Source organism: Coregonus lavaretus, assembly GCF_964263955.1.
Source record: "Coregonus lavaretus genome assembly, chromosome: 22".
Lineage (NCBI taxonomy): Eukaryota > Metazoa > Chordata > Actinopteri > Salmoniformes > Salmonidae > Coregonus > Coregonus lavaretus.
The window spans coordinates 861,021-875,068 of record NC_140009.1 but is presented as its reverse complement, the minus strand read 5'-3'; the positions used below and the strand labels follow the sequence as shown (position 1 = coordinate 875,068).

Genomic DNA, 14,048 nt, shown 5'->3' with positions numbered 1-14,048 from the left:
TTTATATCCTGTTTAATATGACATGTAGACTATTTAGAGTGTTTATATCCTGTTTAATATGACATGTAGACTATTTAAAGTGTTTATATGTTGTTTAATATGACATGTAGACTATTTGAAATGATTAGCGCTTTTTTTAAATACTATTCATTCAAATCATATGGTTTGGTTTCAGTACTTCAAATCCAAGTGGTAGGTCCAGGTAGTCACAAAAATAGATGGGTGTTTGTTAAACTGTGATTTTAATGAATGGAGCGTGTAGCGGTTGGAAAGGATGTGGAGCACCAGAGCTGTGCTCACACACTCTGACCTGGTTGTGGGGGGGGGGGGGGGGGGGGGGTGTGTCCCTGGTTGTGGGGGGGATGTGTGTGTCCCTGGTTGTGGGGGGGGGTGTGTGTCCCTGGTTGTGGGGGGGGTGTGTGTGTCCCTGGTTGTGGGGGGGGTGTGTGTGTCCCTGGTTGTGGGGGGGGTGTGTGTGTCCCTGGTTGTGGGGGGGGATGTGTGTGTCCCTGGTTGTGGGGGGGGGGATGTATACCTGGTTGTGGTGGTCTGAAGACCTCCAGGTGTCTCTGCTGCATTTCCTCCATCCGAGCCCTGAAACACACACACACACACACACTTTAAAAACTTTATTTGAATCCACAAATCCCATTCCAGTGTGTGTGTGTATGTGTGTGTGTGTGTGTGTGTGTGTGTGTGTGTGTGTGTGTGTGTGTGTGTGTGTGTGTGTGTGTGTGTGTGTGTGTGTGTGTGTGTGTGTGTTACCGTGAGGTCCCCTCCTGTTTCAGACGCTCCATCTCAGCCAGTGCTCTGTTCAGCTGGTCCTGAAGCTCCTCCTTCTTCTGGTTCAACTTCTCTCTGGCCTCCCGCTCCGCTAGGAAGTCTGCCTTGTAGATCTCAGCCTAACACACATCCCATTAGAATCAAAAGGGATTCAAATTTTAAAAGGTCACAGATACATGGACGCTCAGTTGGTAGAGAATGGTGGTTATAATGCCAGGGTAGTGGGTTGTATTCACGCATGACTCTGGATAAAAGTGTCTGCTAAATGGCATATTATTATTATTATTATTATTATTATTATTATAGAAAAAAAGCACCTTCTCCATACAGCTAGACTGACCATAACAGTACCTTCTCCATACAGCTAGACTGACCATAACAGCTGAAACAGAGCAGTACCTTCTCCTCCATACAGCTAGACTGACCATAACAGCTGAAACAGAGCAGTACCTTCTCCATACAGCTAGACTGACCATAACAGCTGAAACAGAGCAGTACCTTCTCCTCCATACAGCTAGACTGACCATAACAGCTGAAACAGAGCAGTACCTTCTCCTCCATACAGCTAGACTGACCATAACAGCTGAAACAGAGCAGTACCTTCTCCTCCATACAGCTAGACTGACCATAACAGCTGAAACAGAGCAGTACCTTCTCCTCCATACAGCTAGACTGACCATAACAGCTGAAACAGAGCAGTACCTTCTCCATACAGCTAGACTGACCATAACAGCTGAAACAGAGCAGTACCTTCTCCTCCATACAGCTAGACTGACCATAACAGCTGAAACAGAGCAGTACCTTCTCCTCCATACAGCTAGACTGACCATAACAGCTGAAACAGAGCAGCACCTTCTCCTCCATACAGCTAGACTGACCATAACAGCTGAAACAGAGCAGCACCTTCTCCTCCATACAGCTAGACTGACCATAACGGCTGAAACAGAGCAGTACCTTCTCCATACAGCTAGACTGACCATAACAGCTGAAACAGAGCAGTACCTTCTCCATACAGCTAGACTGACCATAACAGCTGAAAGAGAGCAGTACCTTCTCCATACAGCTAGACTGACCATAACAGCTGAAACAGAGCAGCACCTTCTCCTCCATACAGCTAGACTGACCATAACAGCTGAAACAGAGCAGTACCTTCTCCTCCATACAGCTAGACTAACCATAACAGCTGAAACAGAGCAGTACCTTCTCCATACAGCTAGACTGACCATAACAGCTGAAAGAGAGCAGTACCTTCTCCATACAGCTAGACTGACCATAACAGCTGAAACAGAGCAGCACCTTCTCCTCCATACAGCTAGACTGACCATAACAGCTGAAACAGAGCAGTACCTTCTCCTCCATACAGCTAGACTAACCATAACAGCTGAAACAGATCAGTACCTTCTCCTCCATACAGCTAGACTGACCATAACAGCTGAAACAGAGCAGTACCTTCTCCTCCATACAGCTAGACTGACCATAACAGCTGAAACAGAGCAGTACCTTCTCCTCCATACAGCTAGACTGACCATAACAGCTGAAACAGAGCAGTACCTTCTCCTCCATACAGCTAGACTGACCATAACAGCTGAAACAGAGCAGTACCTTCTCCTCCATACAGCTAGACTGACCATAACAGCTGAAACAGAGCAGTACCTTCTCCTCCATACAGCTAGACTGACCATAACAGCTGAAACAGAGCAGTACCTTCTCCTCCATACAGCTAGACTGACCATAACAGCTGAAACAGAGCAGTACCTTCTCCTCCATACAGCTAGACTGACCATAACAGCTGAAACAGAGCAGTACCTTCTCCATACAGCTAGACTAACCATAACAGCTGAAACAGAGCAGTACCTTCTCCACCATACAGCTAGACTGACCATAACAGCTGAAACAGAGCAGTACCTTCTCCATACAGCTAGACTGCCCATAACAGCTGAAACAGAGCAGTACCTTCTCCATACAGCTAGACTGACCATAACAGCTGAAACAGAGCAGTACCTTCTCCTCCATACAGCTAGACTGACCATAACAGCTGAAACAGAGCAGTACCTTCTCCATACAGCTGGACTGACCATAACAGCTTAAACAGAGCAGTACCTTCTCCTCCATACAGCTAAACTGACCATAACAGCTGAAACAGAGCAGTACCTTCTCCTCTATACAGCTAGACTGACCATAACAGCTGAAACAGAGCAGTACCTTCTCCTCCATACAGCTAGACTGACCATAACAGCTGAAACAGAGCAGTACCTTCTCCATACAGCTAGACTGACCATAACAGCTGAAACAGAGCAGTACCTTCTCCATACAGCTAGACTGACCATAACAGCTGAAACAGAGCAGCACCTTCTCCTCCATACAGCTAGACTGACCATAACAGCTGAAACAGAGCAGTACCTTCTCCATACAGCTAGACTGACCATAACAGCTGAAACAGAGCAGTACCTTCTCCTCCATACAGCTAGACTGACCATAACAACTGAAACAGAGCAGTACCTTCTCCATACAGCTAGACTGACCATAACAGCTGAAACAGAGCAGTACCTTCTCCTCCATACAGCTAGACTGACCATAACAGCTGAAACAGAGCAGTACCTTCTCCTCCATACAGCTAGACTGACCATAACAGCTGAAACAGAGCAGTACCTTCTCCATACAGCTGGACTGACCATAACAGCTGAAACAGTGCAGTACCTTCTCCTCCATACAGCTAGACTGACCATAACAGCTGAAACAGAGCAGTACCTTCTTCTCCATACAGCTAGACTGACCATAACAGCTGAAACAGAGCAGTACCTTCTCCATACAGCTAGACTGACCATAACAGCTGAAACAGAGCAGCACCTTCTCCTCCATACAGCTAGACTGACCATAACAGCTGAAACAGAGCAGTACCTTCTCCTCCATACAGCTAGACTGACCATAACAGCTGAAACAGAGCAGTACCTTCTCCTCCATACAGCTAGACTGACCATAACAGCTTAAACAGAGCAGTACCTTCTCCTCCATACAGCTAAACTGACCATAACAGCTGAAACAGAGCAGTACCTTCTCCTCTATACAGCTAGACTGACCATAACAGCTGAAACAGAGCAGTACCTTCTCCTCCATACAGCTAGACTGACCATAACAGCTGAAACAGAGCAGTACCTTCTCCATACAGCTAGACTGACCATAACAGCTGAAACAGAGCAGTACCTTCTCCATACAGCTAGACTGACCATAACAGCTGAAACAGAGCAGCACCTTCTCCTCCATACAGCTAGACTGACCATAACAGCTGAAACAGAGCAGTACCTTCTCCTCCATACAGCTAGACTGACCATAACAGCTGAAACAGAGCAGTACCTTCTCCTCCATACAGCTAGATTGACCATAACAGCTGAAACAGAGCAGTACCTTCTCCATACAGCTAGACTGACCATAACAGCTGAAACAGAGCAGCACCTTCTCCTCCATACAGCTAGACTGACCATAACAGCTGAAACAGAGCAGTACCTTCTCCATACAGCTAGACTGACCATAACAGCTGAAACAGAGCAGTACCTTCTCCTCCATACAGCTAAACTGACCATAACAGCTGAAACAGAGCAGTACCTTCTCCTCTATACAGCTAGACTGACCATAACAGCTGAAACAGAGCAGTACCTTCTCCTCCATACAGCTAGACTGACCATAACAGCTGAAACAGAGCAGTACCTTCTCCTCCATACAGCTAGACTGACCATAACAGCTGAAACAGAGCAGTACCTTCTCCTCCATACAGCTAGACTGACCATAACAGCTGAAACAGAGCAGTACCTCCTCCATACAGCTAGACTGACCATAACTGCTGAAACAGAGCAGTACCTTCTCCACCATACAGCTAGACTGACCATAACAGCTGAAACAGAGCAGTACCTTCTCCTCCATACAGCTAGACTAACCATAACAGCTGAAACAGAGCAGTACCTCCTCCATACAGCTAGACTGACCATAACAGCTGAAACAGAGCAGTACCTTCTCCTCCATACAGCTAGACTGACCATAACAGCTGAAACAGAGCAGTACCTTCTCCTCCATACAGCTAGACTGACCATAACAGCTGAAACAGAGCAGTACCTTCTCCTCCATACAGCTAGACTGACCATAACAGCTGAAACAGAGCAGCACCTTCTCCTCCATACAGCTAGACTGACCATAACAGCTGAAACAGAGCAGTACCTTCTCCATACAGCTAGACTGACCATAACAGCTGAAACAGAGCAGTACCTTCTCCTCCATACAGCTAGACTGACCATAACAGCTGAAACAGAGCAGTACCTTCTCCTCCATACAGCTAGACTGACCATAACAGCTGAAACAGAGCAGTACCTTCTCCTCCATACAGCTAGACTGACCATAACAGCTGAAACAGAGCAGTACCTTCTCCATACAGCTAGACTGACCATAACAGCTGAAACAGAGCAGTCCCTTCTCCTCCATACAGCTAGACTGACCATAACAGCTGAAACAGAGCAGTACCTTCTCCTCCATACAGCTAGACTGACCATAACAGCTGAAACAGAGCAGTACCTTCTCCATACAGCTAGACTGAACATAACAGCTGAAACAGAGCAGTACCTTCTCCTCCATACAGCTAGACTGACCATAACAGCTGAAACAGAGCAGTACCTTCTCCTCCATACAGCTAGACTGACCATAACAGCTGAAACAGAGCAGTACCTTCTTCTCCATACAGCTAGACTGACCATAACAGCTGAAACAGAGCAGTATCTTCTCCATACAGCTAGACTGACCATAACAGCTGAAACAGAGCAGTACCTTCTCCTCCATACAGCTAGACTGACCATAACAGCTGAAACAGAGCAGTACCTTCTCCATACAGCTAGACTGACCATAACAGCTGAAACAGAGCAGCACCTTCTCCTCCATACAGCTAGACTGACCATAACAGCCGAAACAGCGCAGTACCTTCTCCATACAGCTAGACTGACCATAACAGCTGAAACAGAGCAGTACCTTCTCCACCATACAGCTAGACTGACCATAACAGCTGAAACAGAGCAGTACCTTCTCCTCCATACAGCTAGACTGACCATAACAGCTGAAACAGAGCAGTACCTTCTCCTCCATACAGCTAAACTGACCATAACAGCTGAAACAGAGCAGTACCTTCTCCTCTATACAGCTAGACTGACCATAACAGCTGAAACAGAGCAGTACCTTCTCCTCCATACAGCTAGACTGACCATAACAGCTGAAACAGAGCAGTACCTTCTCCATACAGCTAGACTGACCATAACAGCTGAAACAGAGCTGTACCTTCTCCTCCATACAGCTAGACTGACCATAACAGCTGAAACAGAGCAGTACCTTCTCCTCCATACAGCTAGACTGACCATAACAGCCGAAACAGCGCAGTACCTTCTCCATACAGCTAGACTGACCATAACAGCTGAAACAGAGCAGTACCTTCTCCACCATACAGCTAGACTGACCATAACAGCTGAAACAGAGCAGTACCTTCTCCTCCATACAGCTAGACTAACCATAACAGCTGAAACAGAGCAGTACCTCCTCCATACAGCTAGACTGACCATAACAGCTGAAACAGAGCAGTACCTTCTCCTCCATACAGCTAAACTGACCATAACAGCTGAAACAGAGCAGTACCTTCTCCTCTATACAGCTAGACTGACCATAACAGCTGAAACAGAGCAGTACCTTCTCCATACAGCTAGACTGACCATAACAGCTGAAACAGAGCAGTACCTTCTCCATACAGCTAGACTGACCATAACAGCTGAAACAGAGCAGCACCTTCTCCTCCATACAGCTAGACTGACCATAACAGCTGAAACAGAGCAGTACCTTCTCCTCCATACAGCTAGACTGACCATAACAGCTGAAACAGAGCAGTACCTTCTCCTCCATACAGCTAGACTGACCATAACAGCTGAAACAGAGCAGTACCTTCTCCATACAGCTAGACTGACCATAACAGCTGAAACAGAGCAGTACCTTCTCCTCCATACAGCTAGACTGACCATAACAGCTGAAACAGAGCAGTACCTTCTCCTCCATACAGCTAGACTGACCATAACAGCTGAAACAGAGCAGTACCTTCTCCTCCATACAGCTAAACTGACCATAACAGCTGAAACAGAGCAGTACCTTCTCCTCTATACAGCTAGACTGACCATAACAGCTGAAACAGAGCAGTACCTTCTCCTCCATACAGCTAGACTGACCATAACAGCTGAAACAGAGCAGTACCTTCTCCTCCATACAGCTAGACTGACCATAACAGCTGAAACAGAGCAGTACCTTCTCCTCCATACAGCTAGACTGACCATAACAGCTGAAACAGAGCAGTACCTTCTCCTCCATACAGCTAGACTGACCATAACAGCCGAAACTGCGCAGTACCTTCTCCATACAGCTAGACTGACCATAACAGCTGAAACAGAGCAGTACCTTCTCCACCATACAGCTAGACTGACCATAACAGCTGAAACAGAGCAGTACCTTCTCCTCCATACAGCTAGACTAACCATAACAGCTGAAACAGAGCAGTACCTCCTCCATACAGCTAGACTGACCATAACAGCTGAAACAGAGCAGTACCTTCTCCTCCATACAGCTAGACTGACCATAACAGCTGAAACAGAGCAGTACCTTCTCCTCCATACAGCTAGACTGACCATAACAGCTGAAACAGAGCAGTACCTTCTCCTCCATACAGCTAGACTGACCATAACAGCTGAAACAGAGCAGTACCTTCTCCTCCATACAGCTAGACTGACCATAACAGCTGAAACAGAGCAGTACCTTCTCCATACAGCTAGACTGACCATAACAGCTGAAACAGAGCAGTACCTTCTCCTCCATACAGCTAGACTGACCATAACAGCTGAAACAGAGCAGTACCTTCTCCTCCATACAGCTAGACTGACCATAACAGCTGAAACAGAGCAGTACCTTCTCCTCCATACAGCTAGACTGACCATAACAGCTGAAACAGAGCAGTACCTTCTCCTCCATACAGCTAGACTGACCATAACAGCTGAAACAGAGCAGTACCTTCTCCATACAGCTAGACTGACCATAACAGCTGAAACAGAGCAGTACCTTCTCCATACAGCTAGACTGACCATAACAGCTGAAACAGAGCAGTACCTTCTCCTCCATACAGCTAGACTGACCATAACAGCTGAAACAGAGCAGTACCTTCTCCTCCATACAGCTAGACTGACCATAACAGCTGAAACAGAGCAGTACCTTCTCCATACAGCTAGACTGAACATAACAGCTGAAACAGAGCAGTACCTTCTCCTCCATACAGCTAGACTGACCATAACAGCTGAAACAGAGCAGTACCTTCTCCTCCATACAGCTAGACTGACCATAACAGCTGAAACAGAGCAGTACCTTCTCCATACAGCTAGACTGACCATAACAGCTGAAACAGAGCAGTACCTTCTCCATACAGCTAGACTGACCATAACAGCTGAAACAGAGCAGCACCTTCTCCTCCATACAGCTAGACTGACCATAACAGCTGAAACAGAGCAGTACCTTCTCCTCCATACAGCTAGACTGACCATAACAGCTGAAACAGAGCAGTACCTTCTTCTCCATACAGCTAGACTGACCATAACAGCTGAAACAGAGCAGTACCTTCTCCATACAGCTAGACTGACCATAACAGCTGAAACAGAGCAGTACCTTCTTCTCCATACAGCTAGACTGACCATAACAGCTGAAACAGAGCAGTACCTTCTCCATACAGCTAGACTGACCATAACAGCTGAAACAGAGCAGTACCTTCTCCATACAGCTAGACTGACCATAACAGCTGAAACAGAGCAGTACCTTCTTCTCCATACAGCTAGACTGACCATAACAGCTGAAACAGAGCAGTACCTTCTCCATACAGCTAGACTGACCATAACAGCTGAAACAGAGCAGCACCTTCTCCTCCATACAGCTAGACTGACCATAACAGCTGAAACAGAGCAGTACCTTCTCCTCCATACAGCTAGACTGACCATAACAGCTGAAACAGAGCAGTACCTTCTCCATACAGCTAGACTGACCATAACAGCTGAAACAGAGCAGTACCTTCTCCATACAGCTAGACTGACCATAACAGCTGAAACAGAGCAGTACCTTCTTCTCCATACAGCTAGACTGACCATAACAGCTGAAACAGAGCAGTACCTTCTCCATACAGCTAGACTGACCATAACAGCTGAAACAGAGCAGTACCTTCTCCTCCAAACATTATCTAGCTGCTTTGCTTTAGTCTTAGCCTGTGTACATGGCTGACAATGACCAATGTTACAACCATTAGTTTACACTCATTGTGTGTATCTGGAGAGGGATAAAGTGTGTGTGTGTGTGTGTGTGTGTGTGTGTGTGTGTGTGTGTGTGTGTGTGTGTGTGTGTGTGTGTGTGTGTATGTACCTGGGCAGTGAGAACAGGAACGGTCTCTAGAGATCCTCTGTGTTTTTCCACTTCTTCCTTCAGCTTGTCAATCAAGTCCTGCTTCAGAGCCAACGCTCTCTCTGCCTCCTCCAGACGACCACACATGTCTCCTCCCTACAGACACACATTACATATGGTGTTATTAGTTACTGTTGTCTCTTCCTGTCATACAGACACACATTACAGCAGTTACATCATGTCTTGTATTGGTGTTTAGCTCAAAGGTATGAAGCATAGCTAGCCCCCCCCCCCCTCCTCTGCCTGCCACCCCCCCCCTCCTCTGCCTGCCACCCCCCCCCCTCCTCTGCCTGCCACCCCCCCCCCTCCTCTGCCTGCCACCCCCCCCCTCCCCTCTGCCACACACACCTCAGTCTTGAGTTTGGAGTCGTAGTCCTTAAACAGGCAGGTGTAGGCATGCTGCAGCTGAGCTAGTTTCCTCCTGGAAGACAGGGAGGTAAGAAGGACAAGTGTTATTATAAGAACAATACATGTGGATTATTGGTCAGTCTTCAGGGCGGTCTCTAGGTTCTGTGTGTGTGTACCTCTCTTCAGTAATAACCAGTCGGTCAGTCTTCAGGGCGGTCTCTAGGTTCTGTGTGTGTGTACCTCTCTTCAGTAATAACCAGTCGGTCAGTCTTCAGGGCGGTCTCTAGGTTCTGTGTGTGTGTACCTCTCTTCAGTAATAACCAGTCGGTCAGTCTTCAGGGCGGTCTCTAGGTTCTGTGTGTGTGTACCTCTCTTCAGTAATAACCAGTCGGTCAGTCTTCAGGGCGGTCTCTAGGTTGTGTGTGTGTGTGTACCTCTCTTCAGTAATAACCAGTCGGTCAGTCTTCAGGGCGGTCTCTAGGTTGTGTGTGTGTGTACCTCTCTTCAGTAATAACCAGTCGGTCAGTCTTCAGGGCGGTCTCTAGGTTCTGTGTGTGTGTACCTCTCTTCAGTAATAACCAGTCGGTCAGTCTTCAGGGCGGTCTCTAGGTTGTGTGTGTGTGTACCTCTCTTCAGTAATAACCAGTCGGTCAGTCTTCAGGGCGGTCTCTAGGTTCTGTGTGTGTGTACCTCTCTTCAGTAATAACCAGTCGGTCAGTCTTCAGGGCGGTCTCTAGGTTGTGTGTGTGTGTACCTCTCTTCAGTAATAACCAGTCGGTCAGTCTTCAGGGCGGTCTCTAGGTTGTGTGTGTGTGTACCTCTCTTCAGTAATAACCAGTCGGTCAGTCTTCAGGGCGGTCTCTAGGTTCTGTGTGTGTGTGTACCTCTCTTCAGTAATAACCAGTCGGTCAGTCTTCAGGGCGGTCTCTAGGTTGTGTGTGTGTGTACCTCTCTTCAGTAATAACCAGTCGGTCAGTCTTCAGGGCGGTCTCTAGGTTCTGTGTCTGCAGCAGTAGTTTGTCTACCGTCACAGAGTGCTGCTTCCTCTGTTGTTCCATCTCTCTCTCTGATGCTGCCAAAGCCTCCAGAGCACTGCTCAGCCTGCACACACACACACACACACACACACACACTAGGGGTGTGAACGTTTAAACAAAGTTGAGGAAATCCCTGACTGCCCGAAAAGCCTGTGTGTTTTGCCTCGACAAAATCAAAATCCCAGTTATCACAACAAGAAGAGTCTCCACCACTACTAAGTTGTGGTTAAGTTCGGAGAAATGGCAGATAAAGGCCAGTGACAGCAGCAAAGTCCTGTAAGGTGAGAAGGACATGCAAACTTTGCGAAGTGGAATTGAGGTGCAGTATTGGTAATACAAGTGCAATGCTGAAACACCTGAAAGGGGGACGCACATTGACCACCTGAAAGGGGACGCACATTGACCACCTGAAAGGGGACGCACATTGACCACCTGAAAGGGGACGCACATTGACCACCTGAAAGGGGACGCACATTGACCACCTGAAAGGGGACGCACATTGACCACCTGAAAGGGGACGCACATTGACCACCTGAAAGGGGACGTACATTGACCACCTGAAAGGGGGACGTACATTGACCACCTGAAAGGGGGACGCACATTGACCACCTGAAAGGGGACGCACATTGACCACCTGAAAGGGGACGCACATTGACCACCTGAAAGGGGACGCACATTGACCACCTGAAAAGGGACGCACATTGACCACCTGAAAGGGGACGCACATTGACCACCTGAAAGGGGACGCACATTGACCACCTGAAAGGGGACGCACATTGACCACCTGAAAGGGGACGCACATTGACCACCTGAAAGGGGGACGTACACTGAGTCCCAAACTGTTGCTAGCAGCTGCACTGTGAATTCACGTGGAATTTTATGAATTTTCTTATTGGTTTTAAAAATGGACAAAATGGCAGTTTAAACATTAAGAAAGTCTTTCCCTTCGTCACATCCCTACCACATGTACACATTCTAAACAAACAGAACATGGGTTTGGGTTTGGGACCCGGGTTGTCTGCATGCCCGTGCTGTGTGAGCTCACTGAGATAGCTAAAGCTTAGGCTATTGGTTAACACATACTAGGGCTGGGTGATATGGCCAACATATCATAGCACAGTATTTGTTAATTTTTTACAGTATGAGACAGTATTTGATGTTTTTGAATAATAAAAGTTGTAAATGTGCTTTATGAGTAGTGTGTGGCCCTAGTGTGGCAACACATACATTCTAAATGATTTCAAAAATGGCTCTTCCCCCATACTGATTGTTTTATACTGTTAAATCAAACCTCAACCAAAAGTTGGAATATACAGGGCCCTTTGAATACAGTGTTGTTTGACATGACAACGAATGAAAAAGCCAGGGAGGGGTTATTGTGACAGGGTAGGAACCAAAGTGTTGGTCAGTGTTTCCCAGTGGACCCTAATTCATGTTACATTAAATGTTCTCTCTCACTATAGCTTTGGATGTAGCTAAAATATTCATGCTTCGCCGATTCCTCTGTGATATACACAAACAGGCTGACCTAGACCGTCACTGGCACCAGGCTGTATTAGCTAGCTAGCTACGTTTGCTCTGACTCCAGTACATTTAGCTAGCTAGTTAGAGATTAGCATTAGCAGCTAAAACTATTTATTTTAGCCACAACTTGCTGAGAAAAGACCAACTAGCTGTTTGCAGACGGTAAGATACACAAACTAAAAGTGGAATTATAGAACACTTGTGGATTTCTATTAAGACGCATCGTTGTCACCAACATCTGTAGCATAATAATAATAATAATAATAATAATAATAATAATAATAATAAGCCATTTAGCAGAAAGTGTGTATGGGTGGTCCCGGGTATTGAACCCACTACCTTGGCGTTACAAGCGCCGTGCTCTACCAGCTGAGCTACAGAGGACCACAGCACTGTATCTGCAGCACTGACCATGCAGCACTGACCAGGCAGACTGACCATACAGACTGACCATGCAGCACTGACCATGCAGACTGTCACTGAGTGGTTGTTGTGACTCAAACACTGCCCTTCTTTAGTGCCAGGGGCTTGGTGGAAAGAGAGAGGGAGGGAGAGAGGGAGAGGGAGAGGGAGAGGGAGAAAGAGAGTGCCAGGGGCTTGGTGGAAAGAGAGAGGGAGGGAGAGAGGGAGAGGGAGAGGGAGAGGGAGAGGGAGAGGGAGAGGGAGAGGGAGAGGGAGAGTGAGAGGGAGAAAGAGAGTGCCAGGGGCTTGGTGGAAAGAGAGAGGGAGAGAGAGAGAGACAGAGAGAGGAGGGAGAGGGAGAGGGAGAGAGAGGGGGGAGAGGGAGAGTGCCAGGGGCTTGGTGTTTGTGGAAAGAGAGAGGGAGAGAGACAGAGAGAGAGACAGAGAGAGAGACAGAGAGGAGAGAGACAGAGAGAGAGAGAGAGAGAGAGAGAGAGAGAGAGAGAGAGAGAGAGAGAGAGAGAGAGAGAGAGAGAGAGAGAGAGAGAGAGAGAGAGAGAGACAGAGAGAGACAGAGAGAGAGACAGAGAGAGAGACAGAGAGAGAGAGACAGACAGAGAGAGAGGGAGAGAGACAGAGAGAGAGACAGAGAGAGAGAGAGAGAGAGAGAGAGAGAGACAGAGAGAGAGAGAGACAGGGAGAGAGACAGAGAGAGAGACAGAGAGAGAGAGAGAGAGAGAGAGAGAGAGAGAGACAGAGAGAGAGAGAGACAGGGAGAGAGACAGAGAGAGAGAGAGACAGGGAGAGAGACAGAGAGAGAGAGAGACAGAGAGAGAGAGAGAGAGAGACAGAGAGAGAGAGTGCCAGGGGCTTGGTGTTTGTGGAAAGAGAGAGGGAGGGAGAGGGAGAGAGAACTCAAGTAGCAAACGGAGCGAACTATAAAAACTGACATTATTACATGCAGCGGAGTGGCGTATCACATTTAACAAACCGAACTGAAATACCGTTACACAAGGTAAAGTAAAAACCCAACCCGGTCCGTGCATCAGTACCGGTATATAGTAAAATACGGTAAACCGCCCAGCCATAACACACGTTGACGTACTTGTCGTCCAGTATGTTGCGGTCCTGCTGGCTCCGGTCCAAACAGCTCTGTCTCTCTCTCAGCTCTCCCAGGAGAGATGTCACCTGGGCCTTCAGCGCCTCGCCATCCTTAGCCAGCTACACACACACAGATAGTACTGAAAGGGCCATGCAGTAGGACTCAGTGTTACTTGTGTATTGAGTGCAGTGTGTGTGTGTGTGTGTGTGTGTGTGTGTGTGTGTGTGTGTAGTGAGTGCAGTGTGTGAGTGTAGTGAGTGCAGTGTGTGTGTGTGTGTGTGTGTGTGTGTGTGTGTGTGTGTGTGTGTGTGTAGTGAGTGCAGTGTGTGTGTAGTGAGTGCAGTGTGCGTGTAGTGAGT

At 47.4% G+C, this 14,048-nt stretch overlaps 1 protein-coding gene across 1 annotated transcript in view; it reads right to left on the bottom strand.

The window, feature by feature from the left end:
* Window positions 1-14,048, bottom strand: part of LOC311149322 (NF-kappa-B essential modulator-like) — a 32,180-nt gene that overhangs the window by 9,043 nt on the left and 9,089 nt on the right. The window contains exons 8-13 of the mRNA XM_084186468.1: window positions 13,693-13,808; window positions 10,573-10,725; window positions 9,625-9,697; window positions 9,238-9,372; window positions 766-902; window positions 536-594 (exon numbers count right to left, since the gene is read on the bottom strand). Coding sequence (XP_084042594.1) covers window positions 536-594; window positions 766-902; window positions 9,238-9,372; window positions 9,625-9,697; window positions 10,573-10,725; window positions 13,693-13,808 — 673 coding nt within the window. The remainder of the gene's footprint in view (window positions 1-535; window positions 595-765; window positions 903-9,237; window positions 9,373-9,624; window positions 9,698-10,572; window positions 10,726-13,692; window positions 13,809-14,048) is intronic.